Below are 24,070 nucleotides of genomic sequence, written 5' to 3'. Positions count from 1 at the left end.
ATAGTGTTTCATACCATGAAGGATTAAATTTTCTTGCACCTTTAGCACTGACTTTATGAACAATAGAGCTTAATGCAGGAGTGGGTCGTCCATTGTCTAAAATACTTCTCTTTTCAATGTCATTACGACGCGAAAACGGACAACGTAACAGTTTACTTATTATATCAGTCATAATATAATATTATTGTTATCACTTACATTAACTATAAATCACCAAATATACGTAACATTAATATACAGTAAGTACTTGCAAAAATCACATTTTCTAAAATACACTGTTAAAAAAAACATCTTTTAAAACACACTGTTTAAAAACTGTTATACTACTCGTAACAATCTACGTTCCAACTCGTGAAACTTTCAAACAGAAATTTCGCAAATCGTAGGTGTTCGATAATGCTCGTGGGTTCTCGTTAGGGCAGGCAGAATTCTAGCGCGCTGGCTTCAGCATAGAACGCATGCGCTAAGAAAGCATTTAGAATAGCGATCTCTTTTAATGCTTACTCCAGGGCCAGCTTTGAAGTTACGTGGAAGGTCGGCTAACTTCGCTTCTGCCTACCTTCTGACGCATCGTGATCTGTCCAGTGTATTCTTGTCGCATAAATCGAACTGCCAGTAGTAAGCAACGTCCAACTAACCCTCAAAAAATCCCATTCATAGTTAATTGAAGAATTTCTAAGCACCTAGACAAGAGTATATAATTATATAAGGTTTTCCAAATGTGTTGGGGTAGTTAATAAATATCCACTTTTAGGTTTTTCTAAATGTGTTGAGGTAGGCTTAGCCTACCCTGCCTGCCCTGAGGAGCCGCCTCTGTCTTCTACTGACTCTACTTCTAATTGTTCTAAAATTTCTTCATTCCATTTTCGGTCTAAAAGAGTATATCCTGCTGTCCTCCTCAAAAATTTCATTTCCGTTGCTTTGATTCTGTTCATGTCTTTTTTCTTTAATCACCAAATCTCGCTTCCGTATAAAAGGGTGTGTAATGCTAGTGTATTATATATTTTTATTCTTGTAGATTTTTGTACTAATTTAGCTTTTAATGCATTGTTTATTATTCCTAGAATTTGTGTAAATTTGGTAATTTTCTTGTTCACATCTTTTTCATTTTGATAAGATATTTCACAACCCAGATAACTGAAATTTTGCACTTGTTCGAGGCATTGGTTATTGTGTATTATCTTACTTCTGACTGGGTCTTGTCCTAAAAATGCCATTACTTTTGATTTTTGTGCTGAAATTTCCATCCCAAAATCTTTTAATATTTTATTTAATGTATACAATCCTCTTTGTAAATTATCCTCTGAATTGGAAATTATGACTTGATCATCGGCATAGAGTAAGGTATTTAATGTTAGAGCACTGGTTATTTTGATTCCTGATGTGTAGGTTTGGTTCCATTTTAAAATAATTTCATTTATATAAATATTAAATAAAGTTGGTGATAGTGGAAACCTTGTCGAACTCCATTATTAACTAATTTTCTTTCGGATATACAGTTATTTATTTTGACACTTATTTTGCTGTCTGTGTAGATTTCTATTATATTTTGCAATAGCAAATTTGGAATATTTTTTTCTTGTAATATGTCGAGTATGGGAGTCCGGTGCTTTAGGGCTATCCCATGAATGGCTGGTAACAGTCAAGCGTTACGGTATAAATAAAAACAATTAACAATAGTACTGGTATCACTTTTTCTTAATAATTGCTTTGTGCGTAAATAAGTAAAATATGATCATTTGATTCAGGGAGCATCTGTTTTGGTGCAAGGATGATTCGTTTAATATATTCATAAATTAGTCTTTAATTTCAAATCAATGTGAATATGTTGTTGTTGTTTCCTAATGCCAGGCATTTGACAATAAAGTCATTTGACCTCTTGCACTCCAATATTTTTCAAAGATATTGTCATGGTTAGCCACGTGAAAATGGCAAGTTGTAGCTGATTTAAGTGAACACCATATTTTAACGTTTTGGTGGCTACTTCATTCACACACAACCGCCAGCAGAATGTCTGGAGGACCACATCTGCTGTTGGTCGAAGGGTCCTCTGGACCTAGCTGGGAGATCTTGTTGATCACCAGCTTTCCCTCCTTAAGGGAACCTGGTAGTGATTAGGGCTAAAAAATCCGATTTTTTTATTTTGTGTTAAAAAAAGTACAAAACTTGCTCTCTAACAATATAAATATTGTAAGGGGTATTTCTGCAGATAATCCCTATCAATACCTCTTTAAATTTGACGGTGCATGTAATTCATTTATCCTTTTTTTTTTTAATGAAGTTTTTCATAAGTTGACATTCTTCAAACTTAAGTGCATTTTTCTCTGAAACTACTGAATCAATTTACATGAAACTTTTACATTGTTTTCTGCAGCCTGTGTTCTACATAGTACACCTACAGGGTTTAAGAATATCACACACATAACACGAGAAAAAATATATATGAATTGAAGAAATTGCAAAAAATGTTGAACAATGTTCAATATTTTTTTCTGTTTCACTAGAGATGAAATATTTAACTAAATTTTGCTTTAGAATTTACAATATACATTACTAGATAACTTAAAAATATATAAAGTATATGAGTGAAGATTGTGGCAAGTAATGTGGACTTGAAGAATGAGGTATACTTAGCAAAGTCGGAAAACAGGTTATCAGTTAGGGCCTTTATTTTGCACTTGGATAAGAAACTAATTAGTTGTCTTTTATACTACTCAATTCAGAATGATTAATTGAATAAGCATGAAAATTTTTATTCCACTCTGAACACTAAAAGCCTAGAAATATTGAATTAAACTTTTGTATAGAAATTTTTTAATCACACAAGCATCACTACCCACTCCCCTTAAGCTACTGGAGGACGATTTTAGTGCCATAGCAGGTCAGCACTAGGAACAGAAAAGTAGGAAGGGTAGGAAGGAAAGTGAAATGAACCCCTAGGCCTCGAATGCTCTAATACTGTCGGGGTCGAAGAAAGTAAGAGTTCAGTCAGAGGACTGGATAGGAAAGGGTAAAGAGAGAATGAGGTATTGAATAGAGAAAAATTATACCAAATTCGGCCAATAACTCATCAAGCTGACCAGTGCTAATTGATGAGTAGCCCCTCCCTTTAGTTCAGTTTGTAAAATTATGCTTATTAGGCCTAACAGCTGCACCACGGGAAGGTAGGGATGGGACATTGGGTATTTGTCCAGGTTTGTTCCTTAAAGCCATCAATGGGAATGATTAATGGCTCTCCCCCCTGTATTCGACAAATACTGTTTTGCAGTCATCAATGTGAATATGCGGTAGTGAATTGTGTACGAAGATGTTTTGTTGTGTGGCCCCCATTGTGCATCATTGTTTAGGTAAATGAAAACAAATGAAAATTAACATGGTAGGCCTACATAAACATTTTATTATTTTTATTTATTTAATACAGGGCTTTTAGCATATCATTAGCCACGACTATGACACCATTACAATAATATATACAGATACAAAATAAATAATTAAACAAATTTCACTGTGGAAAGACAATGATCTTCCCTCTTGCCTCCCAATATTTATCCGAGAGTGTGGTACTCGGCAAAGAGAGGCAACTGTTGAGGTGGTTGGAGTCTGTAATGGTACTGGTACCTACTATCCTAGTTGTAGAGTGTACAGTTAGGGCTCTATTGAATACCAATGCAGTGCAAGTGCTTAGCCAAACAGTCATGTCTTGTAGTTTGGCGAAATTTTGCAATTGAGGACCGTTTTTGCAAAACTTGCTAACTGCAAAATTGAGATTTTGATGGATTCGTTAATACAAGGCAAGCCTCTACATGATGTTAAAGGCGTCTTAGTAAAATTGGATTATTTCTCTTCATTGTAGTGTGTCAAAGTGTGATCGTTTTTTTCAAAACTTGCTTTCTGCTAAGTAAGAGATACAGTAAAAATTTGCTTACTACAGTGTTTTGTCTCTCCTGTAAAATTTTGTTTTTTCAGTTAGCAAGTTTTGCAAAAACGGTCCTCAGTTGCTTCTTGTCTAGGCCAATGTATTTGATCTATCCATTGACATTTAGTTGTTTTAATTTATAGGAGTTTTTAATGGGATTTTTCTGTTTTCTAATGTATGATGAATGCTACTCGAGCATATGGAATTTCACTGTGTTAGGGTGGAATCTGAGTTCCCTTCTTTGCAAGAATATCAGCCGTCTCGTTGCCAGCAATGTCGCAATGAGATGAGATCCATTGGAGAACTACTGTCTTGTTCTGCGCAATGAGGTTTCCTACATTCTCATATTTTATGAAATGTAGGTGTGCCTGAGAGGTTGGTGATAGCGGATATCGCAGCCTGAGAATCACATAATATGACAGCTTTCGAGAATGCTGACAGCTGGTATGATAGTTTCAGAGCACTTTGAATGACTTTTACTTCCCCATCTAAAGCAGTATGGTTTCTTCCTAGGGATAGGTATGTTGAAAAAAGTCTGCAGTTTACGCCAGTTCCGCTATTTCCTTCTCTTTTAGTTTGGGATCCATCAGTTTATATAGGCTACATATAGTCACTCCTCTTCTGGATATCGTGAGTGAGTGGCTCTTAGGATGTCGGGAGGGAGATCCTTTTCATTGGAATTGTCAGATAGATCTAGGGAGTTGTGTACATGGGCTTGCTCCAATGGAATTTCTGACAGTGTTACTGGGCTTGGCCTTAAGAAGATCTCTAAGTTCTGTTGTCCTTGTAGTACTTTATGCAGGAAGCTCTCTTGTGTCTTCCGTCATCAGGGTGGTTGCATACTGGTGAGATAGTCAGTTCCTGGTATACAGATTAGTTTCTCATAGAGTTTCAATGCTGATTCAACTATGCCTGTCTTGATTGTGTGATTATTTGTGTGGAGTAATAGAGTTTATTGCAATAGTTTTAACAGCACCAGTCATTAATCTGAGAGCATGATTTTGTACTACCTAATTTTTGGATCGTCTATTGAAAGGCTGTTATAAATGCATTACAGCTATACTTCATGGTTGGTTTTTATATACATCTTATTGCTGATATTCAGTCAGTTCAGTGTTTGGATTTCAAAACCCACTTACGTCCCGCCTGCCCTTTGATGATGAGTCTTTTTTCATTTTTAGCAGTTACATCATTTATGTTGTTTTTCCATAATACTGTAGTTTGTACTCAGTCTACTATATACAGTCACGAAGCTTGAGTTTTGAGGGTGCTAGAAACAATAGACTGTGACGGTACTATTTTGCATTGCCTGTAATGAGGCGATATTAGGGATCCTAGTGGTGAGCAACTATCTAATGTTTGCATATTTACTACGTATTGAGCTTTGCGACTGTAAATACTACTGGGTGTTCATTTCAAAGTGTGTCATGACGTCACTGTTGTTGGGTAATCGATTTGAAGCGAGTTTCAGCTTATATGTCAGAGAAGTTGCCTATTATTTAAGGCGTTCTTCAATCTGAACTTGAGAACGTGTACGGTATAACTTGAACGTCGTAGCAACAGATGGCGGTCTGTACGGTCTGTGTGCTACCATAACCTCTTTCGAACTGTGTTTTGCGCGGCCAAGTCGTACGCAGGGTATTTGTTATCATCGATTGCGTACGGTAACATTCCACAACACAAATCAAATGCTCCGTGTCCATGTTGACCGTCGAAGTTAATGTCAACAAATACGTAAGTAATCGTCTGAACCCTCTCCCCATATCCCGACACTACGTATTTCCAAACAGTTCACATTCCTGCCACTACTGGCGTTACCGTACGTATCGGTACATACTCTTCAGAATGAACGCCGTACTTGCTAGGCAACTTCTCTGCCTCACAGGTTATACACCTCTGCGGAAGTGTAGGAAGATTAAATTCTCTAGGCTCATCGGCTAGCCACATGACGGCATACAGCAAGCCATGACATATTTTGAACTGAACACCCAGTAGACTGTGGTTTGTAGTCAAATGTGAAGCTCAGAGATTTAAACTCTGTTACGTTGTCTAAACTGATATTATTGTAGGGGAACTTTGGCTTCAATTGGTTATGGTATAGAGAGCAAGTTTGACATGCAGATTTTGATACCTTGACCGTCATTGAATTTTCAATATTGTACACAATTTGCTTAATGTGTCTAATGCACTGCCTGAGAGATTTCTCAATGATTTGCTGACCTCTCTTCTTTGGTGTTATGCTCCGTATGACAAGATCATCAGCATAGAGGAGAGCTTTGACATTTCTGTCTTTAGTCAGGGTAGAGATCAGATCAATGATGAATAGATTGAAGAGTGTGCAACTGGTGACAGCACCTTGTGGTAAGCCAGCTTGGAGTTGTTTGTACAAAGTAAAGGAACTAAATACAAACCTACACAAACATTATTTTAAGAAGTAGCAGTACATGTATGCAAGTACCAATACCTAATAAAAATGCGTAGGCCTACCTTATGGAACAGTTAATACCAGTACTGATACTTAATATGTGCTGCGTGTATATTTAGCTATAAAGTTATTTCATCTCTCACTTATGTTTGATCATGAAATAACGCAATGCAAATCAGACATCAGTTCCATATGTGATGTGAGAGGATATAGAAGTTTCAATTTTTTTTATAATTATTGTTTCGAAAAAAAATTGAAACTTCTATATCCTCTCACATCACATATGGAACTGATGTCTGATTTGCATTGCGTTAGTAAAAAAGGTCGAACTTATCAGTGACAGGTTATCATATTTAGTACTTAAGGGTAGATGGTGCGACATCATAGTTATAAATGCTCACGCCCCTACAGAAGAGAAAGACGACCATATAAAGAATAGCTTCTATGAGGAATTGGAACATACTTTTGATCAGTTCCCTAGATATCACATGAAAATTTTATTGGGGGATTTCAATGATAAAGTAGGACGGGAGGATATTTTTAGACCAACTATTGGAAAAGAGAGCCTACACGCAATTAGTAGTGGTTACTTGAAGGAAAAACTGAATGAGGTAGAAACAAATAGTAAGAATAAAAACATTCGAGATTTATATAAGGGTATAAAGGAATTTAAGAACGGATATCAGCCAAGGGTAAACGTGATAAAGGATGAGAATGGTGACTTGCTTGCAGACTCTCCATCAATCCTAAACAGATGGAAAAACTATTTTGCGCAACTACTAAATGTACATAGGCCAAATAGAAATGATCAGGAGGGAGCAATGTGACAGCGACGTGAGATTCGAACTCACGACCAGCGTCCCGCAAGAAAGCAGATCGCGCTGGGACGGCGCGCGGCAGAGAGAAGTAAGGGGAAAGGGCCTACGCGGCGAGAGAGTGGAGAGAGAGAGTGCGCGCGCATCTGGTGCTGGTAGAGAGGAGAGGGCTCTGGATTTTTCTGGAGTGCCATCTCTAGAGACGCGTGGAACTTTCGAGGCTACATCGCTGTGGTTATAAATTACGGACGCGAAGGAATGACAGCAGTTTTCATTCATGATTAGTTCAGTGAGTAAGCCAGTGAACAGAGCAAGCCAGTCTTGTGTACCGGAGTTCGACTCGAGTGTGCGTCCGCAACTGCGTCAGCATCCGAAGACCTGAGTTCGAGTGCAGTGAACCGCAGTTGGAGGGACCTGAGTTCGAGTACAGTGAACTGTCTCTGAAGGTCTGTGGTTCGAGATACTGTGAACTCGAGTGACTGAGCTAGAAGAACTGTGAACTGAGAACTGATAGTTCTGATTTGTAAATAGTGCTTTGTAAATATTAGTTAAGATTAACAGTTCATTGTTCGTAATAGTCCAAGTAAATTGTCATTGTCGTCGGTGGAGTGCTATAACGAATACTGTGTTGAGTGAAAATCCAATTGTTGACGAGAGCGTTTAAAGTGAATTGTAGAAAGGAATTATTGTTGGAAGAATAAAATCCTATTGTTGAGTTGAAAAAAATTTACAGTATTATATTTCATCTAATAAGAGTTGTATATTCTCAGTAATATCAATGTCTGTCTTAAAGTCTTCAGTCAGGATTTTGTCAATTCACATGCTTCATCTGCTCTATTGTTTCTTTAATTTCTTTACAGGTTGGAGGATAAACTTTGATTTTTGAGTCACATTCTAACACTTCAGATAAAATTTCCTCATTTAACATGTGTATTCAATACTGTCTCGAAATATTCTTCCCCATTATTTATTTGTTAATCTCGTGTTGATAACATTTCTCCTGTCTTATTTTTAATAGGTTTGTAATTGTACAGTTCTTTCAAGTCTCTACTTTCTGGTTTTTCAGCTTCATGTGAGTGTTCTTCCACCTAGAGCTGCCCACAGAGGGGATGGACACCACTCATGCAGGGGGCCGGGTTTAATTTTTAGATATTAAAACTTTTTTTTTTACACGAATGAAAAATTCTACTAAATCACTTATTGTTGAAATAGTAACTATGTTTTAAAAATTTTTTTAAAGTAGATTACTATTGAAGAAGCTCTTTGTGAGGATATTATAATAAAATTTCATTCGTTTGTTGTCTCAGTATTGTATTTAAATTACAGAATTTCAATATTCATTAAAATATTAGCGAGGGGAGAGAGCTTGACAAACCTTTGTTGGGGGGAGGGGGAGACAATTTGTACAGGTGTCCCTGTTCCAGACATCGTCATTTACATCTCCTCACACTTTTTTTATCCTAATGTCTGACTGCAAATTGCGCTTGTGCTATTGCGTTTTATCGATGTGTTTTGCTGTTATTAATTTTTCTTTTTCCTACCTTTTATTTCATCTCAGGTGTCTTCAGACATTCACTTTTTCTGCATTTTATCTCTGTAATCAAGAATCTTTCCTCTAACTCGTATATCATCAGCAGCCCTTAGGGTTGCCAACTTTATTTTTTAAGGTAATATGGAAAATTATGGAATCGACCAAATTTCACATAGTAAATTGACAAATTATTCAGTTCCGGTACCAAAAAACAACTTTATTTTATACTTTGGTAGTTAGGCATAACAGTATTTTGAGACAAATTTTGCCCCGCATAACAGTTTTTCACTATTTTTAATAAACTGTAAAAATTTCCTGCTTGAATAATTGAAGTTTACTGCGATTTGCAGTTATGATTTGATTATCTACCGGTAATTACCAGTAGATGTGTTGCACTCCTGTTTCGAACATCTCTCCACTTATTGTTCATGAGAGAAAACGTTCTCTCTATATGAACATTACTTATCTGGTATTCTTAGAAAAAAATACGGGTATCACGAGACTGTTAAAATTTAGTCACCTATGGGAGATCCCAATGCTTTGCTTTTGCTGATGATGTAGCTGTATTTGCACGGAATGTGTCATCCTTAGATGATGTCCTCAAACAGATACATAATGAGACAAATGCTTCAAATTTAAATATTAACAGAACAAAGACAAAGTATATGAATAACATAACCACGAGAGACAATACTGTAAAAACTGTTGTCTTAAATGAGGTTACTTTTGAGAAAGTGTCAAGGTTCCGATATCTCGGCTCGATAGTCACCGAGGATAACAACATATTAACTGAGATCAAGGATAAAATAGCCATTGGTAATCGACGGCTCAGAGCATTAGATAAAATTATAAGAACCAGATATATCTAAAAAAAAATGAAGGTGAGGATTTATAAAACAATTATTAAACCTACGGTGACTTTTGGAAGTGAAACCTGGACTCTACCTGAACGAGCAATAACCATCTTAAATACGTGGGAAAGGAAAATTTTAAGAAAAATTTATGGCCCTATTTATGATAAGGGAGAGTGGAGAATTAGGACCAATTCTGAACTACAAAAACTATATAAAGATCCAAGTATTGTCACTGATATAAAAATTAGACGGCTGGAGTGGCTGGGCCACATTATCAGAATGGACAATAATAATATTCCTAAAAGATTACTAGATGCCACTCTAAGTGGTAAAAGAAGCGCAGGAAGACCTAAACTACGATGGTTGGATGATGTTCAGGATGATCTAGTTAAAGCAGGAATTAAGAGATGGAGACGGAGAGCCCTAGAGAGGGAAGATTGGGCGGCAATTCTTAAGGAGGTCAAGGCTAAACTAAAAGGGCTGTATGACCACAGATGATGATGATGATGATGATGATGATGATGATGATGATGATGATGGGAGATCCCAGGAAATATGGGGGAATTGACAACTAACAGCTCTCCAGTTTGATTCAATGTTTTCCATATTTTCAATACCGGTACTTCTTTCCTTCTCCAAGAGAGCCTGGAAACAGTTTTCTAATTATAGCTTCAACTGTTCATATTTATCATAGTATTTAGTTTTCCTTAATATCTGCGAATCCTTTGTCAGTCAGAAACTTGCAAACACAAGGCTGGAGTTAAACTTGCTGCTACTGCCGCTGGTTTAATGCCTAGGCCAGTCATTTCCAACGGCTGGTTCAGTGACGTAACATGTCTCTGCTGTCGAGCTCCTTGAGATGGGAAGCACAAGTAAAAGTGCAAAGTAGGAGAGTGGCAGTGGAAGGAATGGACATGATTAAATACAGAGACACAATATTACCCTCCCTCACGTGCTGTTCCACTTCTGCTCCAAGAGGAGAAATGCACTCCAATGTCACAGGTTGGCCACTTGGAAATGATTGGACTAGGCCTTGACAATGAAGTCATTTGTCGTCTTGCACTCCAATACTCGATGTCATCTTCTTGTAGCAATGCTTTGCAGCTTTTATGTATTCCATGTCCACCTTCATTTTACAACACACAATACATGGGCTGATGTATGAGAAATTCCTATCCTGTGCAGATGACTTCCCAAACAATCATGACCTGTTATCAACCTGAACACAGGGCTTTTTATTTGATAAGATTCTGAAAACTTGAATTAGACCTTTTACTATAATTAAGTATTTTATTTTAAGAGGAAATTATGTTACATAAATGAACAATCAGTTATCATTTCTGAGTAAGAAAAATCATTAAAAATATAATTGTAAAACCTGATCACAATAAACAATATTGCGTGTTCAGTTCAAAGTGTGTCATGGCTCGCCGTATGCTGTCATGTGGCTAGCTGATGAGCCTAGAGAATTCAATCTTCCTACACTTCCGCAAAGGCATATTACCTATGTGCCAGAGAAGTTGCCTAGCAAGTACGACGTTCATTCTGAAGAGTATGTACCGATACGTACGGTAACGCCAGTAGTGGAGGAATGTGAACAGTTTGGAAACATGTACTGAGATGAGTTTTTTTCTTACTGTCGGGATATGGCGAGAGGGTTAAGACGATTACTTACGTATTTGATGACATTAACTTGGACGGTCAACATGAACACAGAGCATTTGATTTGTGTTGTGGAATGTTGCGGTATGCAACCGATGATAACAAATACCTTGCGTACAACTTCTCTGCGCAAAACAGTTCGAAAGAGGTTATGGTAAGTACACAGACTTTACAGACCTCCATCTGTTGCTACGACGTTATACCATATGCGTTCTCAAGTTCAGATTGAACACCTTGAATAATAGGCAACTTCTCTGACATAAAAGCTGAAACTCGCTTCAAATTGCTGACTCACAACAGTGACGTCATGAGACACTTTGAAATGAACACCCAGTATTGTCAAAACTTGTAACAATGGAATGCTTGCATATTTCAATGTTTATGCTTTTTTTTCACAGGTAGCCTGTTCCTCGAATTTACCCTGAAAATTATTCATTCAGATTTTAAAAACAAACGTAAATAACTCTAAATATATTATGTACTGTAGCTTTTCAAATCAAAATTTGCTTGGCTTAATTTGGAACAAAAGTAGAAAATACTCATTCTATATTTGCAGAAGATAATGGTATCTTTTCCATAAACACGTGCTTAACTACATCAGAAACTGTCTTATGGAAAACAGTTTTTTAGAATTCTTACCACTTTATTGCAGATACTGGTACATATTCTAAAAATTAACTTCTATCCAAGTATTGTAAAAAATTACCTTTTTTGCAAAATATTTCACAAGAGTAGATACTGTATCAGTAAGAATGAGATTCATTTGTAATCACGTTTAGGACACTGAAATGCGTACCGTATTCAAATTCTGTCATGCTAAGTTAAAATTCGAGCTTACCAGAGGCCCTAAAATGTTTTACATAATTTAGGCTGGTAAACATGTTCTACTCAAAATATTTGCATAATGTAGTAAATTAATCATCCTTAATCACTTGGTAGCAGTATCAAATTTTAGTTACAGCTTTTGAATATTACAATCTGAAAATACATATTTACGAAATAATTATTTTAAATCAGCGGTATAAGCTTATCACGTCATTTTTGTGAAAAATAAGACCAGTTTTTTAGATTTGCCATAAGGTTGTTAATGGGATGGTTGATATGACCTTGCAGCTCTCAGTTTTGTGAAGTCTGATTCAATTGTAAATAGCCTACTCTTAAGTCACAAATCTGGCTCAACTTCAGGTTTATTGTGTATTTTCGTCAAGAAGACTAGAGCAAAAAGTGTACACTCACTCAAGTATGTTGATTTAAATGGCATTAGATGTTGTATTGGAATTAAGGAAACATCAGGATACATACGTGGTCGTGCATACAACCAAAAATGGAACAGAGTCATTGTAGGAAACACGACTGTTACGCTCGAATAAAAAAATCATTCTAACAACTGTTCATTTTCTTTGATGGTCAAACCATTTTCTGTCACCAAGAAGGGGTTTTTCATCTAACTGTTTATTTCACTGTAGAAAGCAAATTACCTACGGTATTTCATTAGATTACATTAGATCTTTATTAACCGAAATAATTACAAGCATTCATGGCATCGCCAGTACACAAGAAAAATGACATAACGTACAATATAATATATTATATAATTATAAATAATATTCACATGCAAAACTCCAATTTCTTTAATTATACATTGAAAGTGAAAAACAATATTGATTATACAAGGTAATATGTATTACAATACAACTTAATATTAAATGTCATGCAAAAAAAATTCTTAAATCTATGAGCTCGATCTTCAGTCTCCACTGTTCCATCCAGTCTCTTCTCTGTTTCATTTTCCCAGTCTTGCATTAATTTTAATGTCGATGACTCAAAATGTTCCCCTACATTTCCAACGATAATGGATGAGAGAGATCATTAACATTTGTTGCTAGAAAATCGCTGAAAGTGGAAAATAAGTAGAATTCTCGATTGTCAACTTGGCGAGATCATAACTTCAATTTCTTTATTGTCGGTTCAATCTTATCCACAATCTGAAAACTGTTAAAGTTGGACCATGAAGGCTGGAATTTATAGAATTTTAAAAGGTAAAAATGTAACATAGTTAGCCATGAGAAGTCCTTTAGGCGATATTATTCATGTTAAACTCTGTGTCTCAGGGGTGATAAACAAAAGAATATTTCAACAAACCGAGGAAAATCAGAGAATATGATGGAGTTAAACTTAATTAAAATAAAGTTTGAAAACACATCTTGATTTCGCGAACCCCTTTTCAGCCACTCCCTACCCCAAGGAATTCACAGACCACACACTGGGAACCGCTGTTCTTGAGTATTGTTGTCTTAAAAAAAAAAACATTTAAATTTGAGTGTGTTATACATAACATACCGGTAGCCTATTATTTCTTACAATGAACACAAAGTGGCAAACAAGTTATTTTTGTACTTAGAAATCCGAGTATTTTTTTCAGAAAATATTAATATGATATGAAATGAAATTTTTTATATGACTGCATTGTAATATTGATATAATTGATTGATTTTAATTTCAGATTATGATAGGTGATTCTAATGACGGGAAAACATCGAAAGATTTAGATGAAAATTTAAATGGCACGGAAAATCACGTAATTAATTGGCAAGAAAAAAAATTACATGAAGACGCTAAGCCCAATAAAAAAGAATGCAATACTGGTACTATTGGAGTAATACAGCAAGAGAAAACTGGTCAAATACCAGAATTGGCAAAGCTGAATTCCACAAATAAAAAGGAGGTTATCAACACAGATAGCCCTGAAACATCTAACGACAGTAGTTTAAAAGGGAATCTTTCTTATCACAATGCAGAACATCAAACTAAAAAGGAAAAAAAATCATATGGACGAACATCAAGTTCGTTTAGCTCCTCAGAGCTCGTATGTCAAGACGGAAGTGTTGAGAACTTAAATAGAAATGAGTCAGTATCTGACCATGCTTTCATACGGACAAACCAAATACTGTCAGAAAAACATAAGGCTGGTCCATTTAAAAGCAACATTCAAATATCACAAACGAAAACTGAAGGTTTACGTAATAAACAAGATGTGACCGTGAATAATGCTTTATCAGACAATAAAGAGCCTGATGGCAAAGAGCCTATTCAACATAAAACCACAGTTCAAGAAACATATTTACTGACAAATGACTCGCGAAAAATATGCAGATTAACAATGCACAGACCCTCTCCTCCTAACATAGCACTGGCACATACATCAAAAAATGAAACTCTGAAAAACCAATCATCACAGCCTACTTGCTTCAGTTTGGAACCATCAGAACTGCAAATGATGAGTACCGTACAGTTAGAAAAGAATATGAAAGCAACAGCAGATTACGTACGTTCCAAGAAGACACCTGCAAGTAAACAAGTAGGCAATAAAATGACTGAACCAGTAATTCTCTCATTTCATAATGGGACACAAAAAACAAAATGCAATCAAGAATTAACTGAACTACAAAAACATAAAGGATCTGACATGAGAAAACAAGTTTCGTCGAATAAAATCAATATAGGCGACTTAAAATTACCCAATTTGAAGAAAGAAATTCATTTTGAAGTGTCTTCCAGTGAAACTCATGTAGCAACATCTTCACGAAAATCCTTGATCATTTCTTCATCAAATGTAAATTGTAATAAAAGAATAAAATATCAAACCCCAAAGAAAAAAAAGGTTATATTAAATCAGCAGAAATTGAATATCGATCCTGAAGAATTTAAGAAGCCAAAATCTGAACCTTCTAAAGAAAACGTATTCACAAAAAAATCACAATACTTACCGACACACTTTCCACATTATAGGCCTACAGAAAAATCGTATCTGATATTGGAAGGAAACAATGTAAAGCAATTACAACTTAATAACTGTAAGAGCAACAAAGTGTACATTAAATATTCACGAATAACAGCAAACCAATTTTTCTATCAAGAAACAAAAGAACCAGAATGTGGAAAGTTTAAAAATGGGTGTCTACAAAAATCACAAACTGATATAGTAACTAAACTTTGTGAAAGACCAAAAGTAAGCAAGTATATAGATTCTGCAATAACATATAAAAAACAGCAATCAAGTAAACCGATGTGTGAGAAAAGCAAACACGAATGTCTAAAAAAATTACAGACTGATGTACCTAAACTCTGTGATAGACCGAAGTCAACCACATTAAAATGTGAAGGATCTTTAAAAATTTTAAAAGTCTCAAAATTACAATTACCGATAGAAAATTCAAAAACAGTAATATCTCAGAATAATAAAAGTGAACATAGAAATAATCAAAAGAAACCACAGAATGAATATCTAAAAAGGAAAGAAGTGAAAGGTTCAAGGAATTTGATGACTAGAGGAACAAAGGAGCGAATGAATGAAAACTGGGAAAGAAAAACGAGCAAATACCAGAGAATAGCTGGGGACTTAATGGAAAAATGTAAACAACTGAAACAAGAAGCCGAAAAAGCAAGAAAAATTAAACATTCAGAATCTGATAAAGAAACAAAAGCAGACAAATGCATGCTCATAGTAAATAAACTAAAACAAATTAAAGAATCTGAAGAGGAATTGGATGGAACAAACGGCACGAAAAATATAGAAGCTATTAAGGAAAGTAAGATAAAGGAACCGAAACCTAAAAGAGAATGCTTGAAGAAGACAGAGGAACAAATAAAGAACCCGAAACCTAAAAGAGAATGCTTGAAGAAGACAGAGGAACTACGTGTACAAAATAAATCTGAAAATCCTAACATGACAAAAAGGGATCCGCCTTACATGAAAAGTTTCGAAGATGAAGAAACTAAATTGAAAATTAAATCTGAGTCTCCCTGGAAGGACATCAGAGACACAGTAAAAATACGAAAACTAATTAAAAGCATAAGAGAATCCATTAATATTCCAGTGTTGAAGAAAGGGATTAGAGATGCTATTGATATTAAAAAAATTAAGGAAACTCTAAACGATACTATAAACATCAAGGAAATAATAACTGGTTTGAAAAAAGGTTTTAAATTAAAGGAGCTATTAATTGGACTTAGAGACTCTTTTAATTTTAGAACATTAGTGAATTCTTTTAAAAAAGGAATCGATTTAAAAAAGATTAAGCAAGCTGTAAAAAATTCAATTGATCTAAAAAAATTAAAAGAAATTATTAAAAAAACAATTAAAAATCTTCAGAAATCTAAACGCTCTGTACAGTCATCAAATAGTAAGAAAAGTAATAATGAGAAGAGAGACAAAATTAAAATAAAATCTGAAACAACAAGAAATTATTCATATCATAAAGTGAACTGTAATCAACTACGTCTTAAAGTAGTAACTCACGATTCTATGATGACCAGGACGCAGAAGGTAAATACTAAAATATCATTACAAACAATTAGATACACTTGCAAAGCAAGGTATACAAAACAGGCAGCACCAACAGACCCACCTGATGGAAAAAACATAGAGGAGGATACCAGAATGAATGACGCAAATGAATTACTAAAATCAAGACAGAAGAAGAGCGCTTCATCAGTCTCTACACCTAATTATATAACACCGACACAAGCCAAGGGAAATATGCAATTGATAGAGATGTCAGCTGAGGAGTTGAAAATTAAATCTAAGCTACAAGATGTGACATGCCAAACATCATATCATCTTGAAAACAAAAATAATACTTCATTACAAGCTCTTGTTCAGTCAGATAAACCTAAGCCTAATGTTAAGAAAACAGAAACTGTATTTGTGCCCTTGAGTAAAGCTGAACGTGAAATGCAGTATGAAACTCGAGATCAAGATCCTGAAAAAGCAATATTCCAACCTAAAATTTCACAATCAACAAACTCACCACAGACTAATACATATTCATCGCAAATTTGTGCGTATTCACCAAATGCTCCAGATCAACCACAGGCTTTCCAAACATTGCAAAATGCAACACATGCACCACAGTCTTCGCTGTTTTCACATTCATCAAACTCTGATATGCCACCATTATGTTCCCATTCATCACATGTCTCAGCATATCCACAAATAATACAGCAAACTGTTACGAAATCATATTCACATCACCCACAATATGCCTCTGTTCCTCCACAACAATCACAGTCATCACTTCCACCAGCTTCCTTACAACAACCACAATCATCACATGCGGCAGCCTATTCACACCATTCACCACAATCAAATGATCAAATTCCTCCTCAAACTTCAGAGTCACATGCTCCATTTCCTCCACAAAATCTACAATCATCTTTTGCACCAGTTATTTTCCAATACCCACACTCATTGCATGATTCAGTTCCTTTACAATATTCACAATCATCATATGCCTCGGCTGCACCACATGTTTCAGTTCATTTACATTCACAAGAGTCACAAGCCCTAATTCCTTCACATCCGCAACCATCACAAGTGTCAAACCCTTTACAGTCAGAATCATCAGATGTTTCAGCTTCTTCATGTACAAACCCATCACACATGTCAACTCCTGTACATCCACAACCATCTCTGTCAGCTCCTTTACATCCACAGCCACCACCTGTACCAGCTTCATTACATCCACAAACATCGCCTGTGTTAGCTCCATTACATCCACAACCATTGCCTTTGTCAGCTCCATTACATCCACAACCATTGCCTATGTCATCTCCATTACATTCACAACCATCGCCTGTGTCAACTAATTTACATTCACAATCATCGCCTGTGTCAGCTCCTTTACATCCACAACCATCACATGTATCGGCTTCTTTAAAACATCCTGACCCGTCACAAGTTTCATCTCCTTCACATCCACAGTCACCATATATGTCAGCTTCTAGACATCATCCACAACCATCAAATATCTCAGCGCCTCTATATCCTCAACCATCAAATGTATCAGCTCCTTTACAACATCCACACCTGTCACATGTGTTAGATCCTTCACAACATCCACAACCATCACAGGTCTCTGCTCCTTCACATTCAGAACCGTCACATGCCTCAACTTCTTTATATCTGCAACCATCACAACAGTCAACACCGTTATCTTCACAACAATCACATGTGTCAGCTCCTTTACAGCATTCACAAGTATCACATACAACAGCATCTTTACATTCTCAACACTCGCATGTATCAGGTCCTTTACAACATCCCCAGGCAACATATGTATCAACCCCTTTACAAAATCCACAGCTATCAAATCTATCAGCAACATCCCAACAGCCACAGATACCACGAGTTCAATCTCATTTACATCCACAATCATTGCATGCGTCAGCTCCATTGCAGAATGTCTCAGATTTCACTCAGCAGTCACAACCAATACAAAATCATACTCATCCATGTCAACACATACAGTCTTCTTCACATACCTTAGCTCCTTCACATGCTCAATCGTCTGGAGAGCCTGTCTCAATTTCTCAACCAGAAGAGACAAATACTTCAACTGTTACACAGCATCCAGTAGGTCATATCCCAGATTCTCCCCAAAATTCACAGAATCAATACGTTTCAAGGTCAGGGCAAAATGAAACATACTGTACAAAACCACCACAATCTGCGCATTTTTCAATATCTCCATCATATCCACAAGTATCTCACGCTTCAGTACATCCACAACATTCAGATAATGTTGCAATACCTCAAAAAACCTCACATTTGTCATATACATCTGTGTCTGCAGGCTATTCACATTCTTCTGGCTTTTCACAACATCAAACATACGATTCACCATCACAACAACCTTCCTCCACTCAAACCACAGGTTCTTCACATTATCCACATACTTCAGTTCTACCACATCCAGTATATCCAGCATATTCCTCAGTTTCTGAACAACCACATTTACAAGGATTTCCTCAACAAGTACAAATCCCTCAGTATCCATACACATCTCCTCCACAACCTCCACATGCATCCCTGAATGAAGCAATTTCACAACATCAACAGCATTCGCCACCTTCAACTTACCCTCAATCTCCACAGACACTATACTCTACATCAGAGTCACCACAATCATCTCACTCGGCGACATTAACTTCAGAATTACAATATCTACATATTTCGAAAATTCCCAGTCATGTTCCATTTCCACCAAAAAGAGAAGTTCCAACTCCACAGACGAATCAGTCAGAAAATATTGTACACGAACTGAATGAGGCAGATACTGATAATAAAGTGAGTCCAAAATCCACACACCTAACAAAAATTACATCTGAACCACATGAACCAATCCTTGTTCATCTCTCTGAAACTTCAATATCAAGACAGAGCTCTGCAGATAAAAAATCTGACACTGTACCAGATTTACAAACAACTAATTCACGAAGTGAACCGGATCAAAACCATCCTTCCAATCAAACAATAAGAAAAAAAGGTTTTGGAGACATAGAGCCTGAGACGATGTTAAATTCAAAGAGCATACATTTATCACTTAGTAGCCATTCCTCAAAAGGATCCAATCCTAAGTACCCTTCTAAACCAGTACCATCTGAAAATACTTCTGAAGAAATAAACCACACTGGGATATACGATACAAAGAAATTATCAACAGTTGGAAATGAACTATCACCACAAGCATTAAACCCTACACAAGGAGTTATACGGCCCTCTCAAGTTTCAACTGAATATAAAACTTTGCCGCCCAAATATACCAGTAATCAATCAGAAAATATTGTACACGAACCAAATAAGACAGATGGTGATAATAAAATGAGTCCAAAATCCACATGTCGCACAGAAAATGCACCTGAACCAAGTGAACCAATCCTTGTTCATTCCGCTGAAACTTCAATATCAAGACAGAGTTCTGCAGATAAAAAGTCTGACACTGTACCAAATTTACAAACAACTAATTTGCCAAATGTATCAGATCAAAACCATTCTTCCAATCAAACAATAAGAGAAAAAGGTTTTGCAGACATAGAGCCTAAGACGATGTCAAATTCAAAGAGCATACATGTATCACTTAGTAGTCGTTCCTCAAAAGGACCCAATCCTAAGTACCCTTCTAAACTAGTATCAGCTGAAAATAGCTCTGAAGAAATAAACCACGCTGGGATATACGATATAAAGAAATTGTCAACAGTTGGAAATGAATCGTCACCACAAGCATTGAACCCTACACAAGGTGTTATACAGCCCTCTCAAATTTCAAGTGAATATAAAACTTCGCCACCCAAAGATAATACAAAACTTGAATCAGATGCCGTAATACCACGAACTTCTGAAAAATCTAATGAGTCGCAAAGTGCATTGTCAACTTCAGATATTAATAAAAAGACTTCCGATACTATCAAAGCTTCTTCAATTCCAATACAAGGAGTACCCTCGATGCATGATACAGTGAAGCTCAAAACAGTCACATCTGAAACTTTTATACAAAACGAAGGGAACAAAAAAACCGTGAACACAACATCAACAAAATCAGATAATACTAAAGCAGAAGAAGTTCGGAGATTGAGAGAGGCTGTCAGAGCAGAAGTAGTAAGACAAAATACTAAAATAGAAGGCCTGAAGGATGCTATCACCGCTGAAGTACGAAAAAGTGGCATTGTTCTCAAGCAACATGTTAAGAGTAAGAATGAAACTAGGGTTGAACCATCCCTAGAAGATAAAGAGAGACTGACTACATCTCGTGAATTAAGTAAGACTAGTGCAACAAACCTAATCGTAAAAGCACTGATTTCTTTTTATGAGTCGAGGGTACAACAGATTAAAAACCAACGAAACGTGGATAACAAAATAGAAGCTGCACAAAAAGCAATACAAGAGTCACTGACGATGGAGAATTTTGTGAAATCTCTGAAAGAGATTCTAATTAAAGGAACCAAAAGACCAGGTAATGAAAATGAAAAAACTGAATATCTAAAACAATTTGCAAGGAATATATTAGAAATTAAAAAAAGAGAACAAGGAGAAGAGGGAAACAAATATTATACAAAAGATAATTTAAAATCTGACGGCCAGAAATATATTGTAGAAGATAAATTGAGATCCGAAAGAGTTGAGTATAGTCTCGCAGATGAAGTAAGAAAGGGTGATTACCTGCAATCTAAGGAGAAACAATATGATACTAAAGAGAAAACGGTAACTGGAAAACAAAAAGGAGCTGACAGAACCATTGCAGAGAGCATTGAATGTACTGAAGATAAGACAACGTCTGAAACAAATAAATTAAAATTAAAAACTGAAACTTTAAGTAAAGATGTAAAAACTTTGATTACTGAAGCTTTTGAATCACAGAGAAAATTCGACACTGATCCTAAAGGATTAAACAAATTCTTTAAACCAACAGCTTTTAGGTCAGATGCTCAGGTAGATAGCAAAGACAAATTAATACTTCATAATAACGGAGAACAGACATCTGAGCCAAAAATTATGGAATCAGAAATTAAAACACTAGAAGGGTTCACTAAAACACCTATATTAATAGGCATTAAAAATACATGTGAACCACCCATTAAAGAGCCATTTAATCCAGATACACCAGGAAGACCAGCAGTAAAGGAACCATGTGGTACAGATATACCGGTAATGCAAGAGAGAAAACTTATCATTAAAGAACCATGGGATCCATATAGAAAAAAAATGTCTGCCATCAAAGAGCCATTGATTCTAAAAAAAACAAGAGAATCACATTTTTCGGATGTATCTGAACAGAAAAAAACAGAAAGTAAGGAACCACGAAGTTCAGATGAGTCTGGAAGTAAAAATTCAGACAAATTTTATACTTCTGGACAACAATCTGGTGCTAAAAAAGTACTAAGTTCGGATCCTGGTAAGAAATTAGATAAAGAACCTCAAGAAGAAACCTCAAATTCTGCTTTAAAATCTATGCGGAAACCAAGAAAAACAGAAGAGACGAGTTCTAATGCAGCTCAGATTATTAACAAAAGCCAAGCAGCTGCATCCTCATCATCTTTCGCAGAACCTGAATTCTCTGGCCTTGCCAAATATTTCAATAGTGAGACGATTAGAGGAAGAGCAAATGTAAGTTTCTGTAAAACATTACTTATCAGCCATTTCGCTCTTTATCATCATACTGTATGGCTTCATATACTGGGTGTTCAGTTCAAAGTGTGCCATGTCTTGCTGTATGCCGTCATGTGGCTAGCCGATGAGCCTAGAGAATTCAATCTTCCTACACTTCCGCAGAGGTGTATCATCTATGAGGCAGACAAGTTGCCTAGCAAGTACGGCGTTCATTCTGAAGAGTACATACCGATACGTATGGTAACGCCGGTAGTGGCAGGAATGTGAACTGTTTGGAAATATGTACTGTTGAAATATGGGGAGAGGGTTAAGATGATTACTTACATATTTGTTGACATTAACTTCGACGGTCAACATGGACACGGAGCATTTGATTTGTGTTGTGGGATGTTGCCGTACGCAACCAATGATAACAAATACCCTGCGGACGACATGCCGGCGCAAAACAGTTCGAAAGAGGTTATGATAGCACACAGACCATACAGACCGCCATCTGTTGCTACGATGTTCAAGTTATACCGTACACGTTCTCAAGTTCAGATTGAAGAATGCCTTGAATAATAGGCAACTTCTCTGACATTTAAGCTGAAACTCGCTTCAAATCGGTGACTCAACAACAGTGACGTCATGTCACACTTTGAAATGAACACCCAGTATAGTATTTAACTTTTTTAACAACTAATGCTTTGATTTTTGGTCACTGAAGTCAAGTCTTTCTCTCGACTAACTTTTTCAAACTATAGATCATCTTATAATCTTTAGAATTGTCCATGAACACATGGGTAGTGAATGTACATTTCACCAGTAAGTATGGTGTTTAATGGAGCAATTCTTGGAAAGGAGAATATCCTATTTTGCTATAATATTTTATTCCACTTGAACTTACTAAGATTTGAACCCAATCTTCAGCGTGAAAGCCATTACTCTACTGTTTGGTTAAGGGGTTAAGTACAGCTTATAGCAGTAAAATTTTTGAAAATATTCAACATTTTTTATCTCCATTACTGTATCTTGTACAATAGTTAAAATTGGTATGTGTAAAACACTGTCCTTCTGCTATACAATATATATATATATATATATATATATATATATATATATATATATATTTTACGATTAATTTTTTTTTTTTTTTTTTTTTTTTTTTCAAAATTCAAAATGATGGCAGTTCACTTTGCAGTGATGAAGTGTTTCCCTCATGACTCATAAACTTGTTAAATTTTTCATATTCTCTCTCTTTTATTTTATCGCTGAAACTCATATTTACAATACCATGCTCTTTCAACTACATTTCTTAATAAATATTTTTTTTTTGTGTTAAAAGAAAATACTTATATTTGACCATTTTTTTATGAATTTATTTTTTATCAGACAATCTATCAAAGGTAGAGAAGAGATTTTTGTTTCATATTGTAGATATGACATGCATAAATACACACAAACAATTTCGTCATAGAATGTTGGATACTTTTCACTGCACAGTGAATTTTAAATTTTGAAAAAAAATATATAAATAATTTTTTTAAATCGTAAAAATATTTTCATCGTATAGCAGAAGGACAGTGTTTTACACATACTAATTTTCATTATTGTACAATACAGTAATGGAGGAAAAAAATGTTGAATATTTCCAAAATTTTACTCCTTTAAGCTGTACCTAACCCCTTAACTTTAACTAAATATAATGAAATATTGAAGGTTAAATATGTTATAAACTTCCATAACCGGTACTTGTGCAAAAAAACTTATTTTCTGGATTTTTTTAATCTGACACAAATACATTTTTTTCCGCTTAACAAAGAATGTAATGAATAGGCCTGCCGGTACTTATATAAACATTGAATTTCAGGAAGAATGCAATTTTGATATAAAAAAACAACAGTATAAATAATTCCATGTTCTTTGTTATTTGAAAAACTTAC

At 35.6% G+C, this 24,070-nt stretch overlaps 1 protein-coding gene across 1 annotated transcript in view; it reads left to right on the top strand.

The window, feature by feature from the left end:
• The window catches only part of LOC138705217 (platelet binding protein GspB-like), a 57,731-nt gene that overhangs the window by 2,557 nt on the left and 31,104 nt on the right, over positions 1 to 24,070 (top strand). Inside the window, exon 2 of the mRNA XM_069834025.1 lies at positions 13,707 to 22,145. Within this exon, the coding sequence (XP_069690126.1) occupies positions 13,710 to 22,145 (8,436 nt within the window). The 5' untranslated portion in view covers positions 13,707 to 13,709. The remainder of the gene's footprint in view (positions 1 to 13,706; positions 22,146 to 24,070) is intronic.

This window comes from Periplaneta americana, chromosome 8 (genome assembly GCF_040183065.1).
Source record: "Periplaneta americana isolate PAMFEO1 chromosome 8, P.americana_PAMFEO1_priV1, whole genome shotgun sequence".
NCBI lineage: Eukaryota > Metazoa > Arthropoda > Insecta > Blattodea > Blattidae > Periplaneta > Periplaneta americana.
Note: the sequence above shows the minus strand (reverse complement) of the source record. Positions and strands in the feature narration are given on the sequence as shown.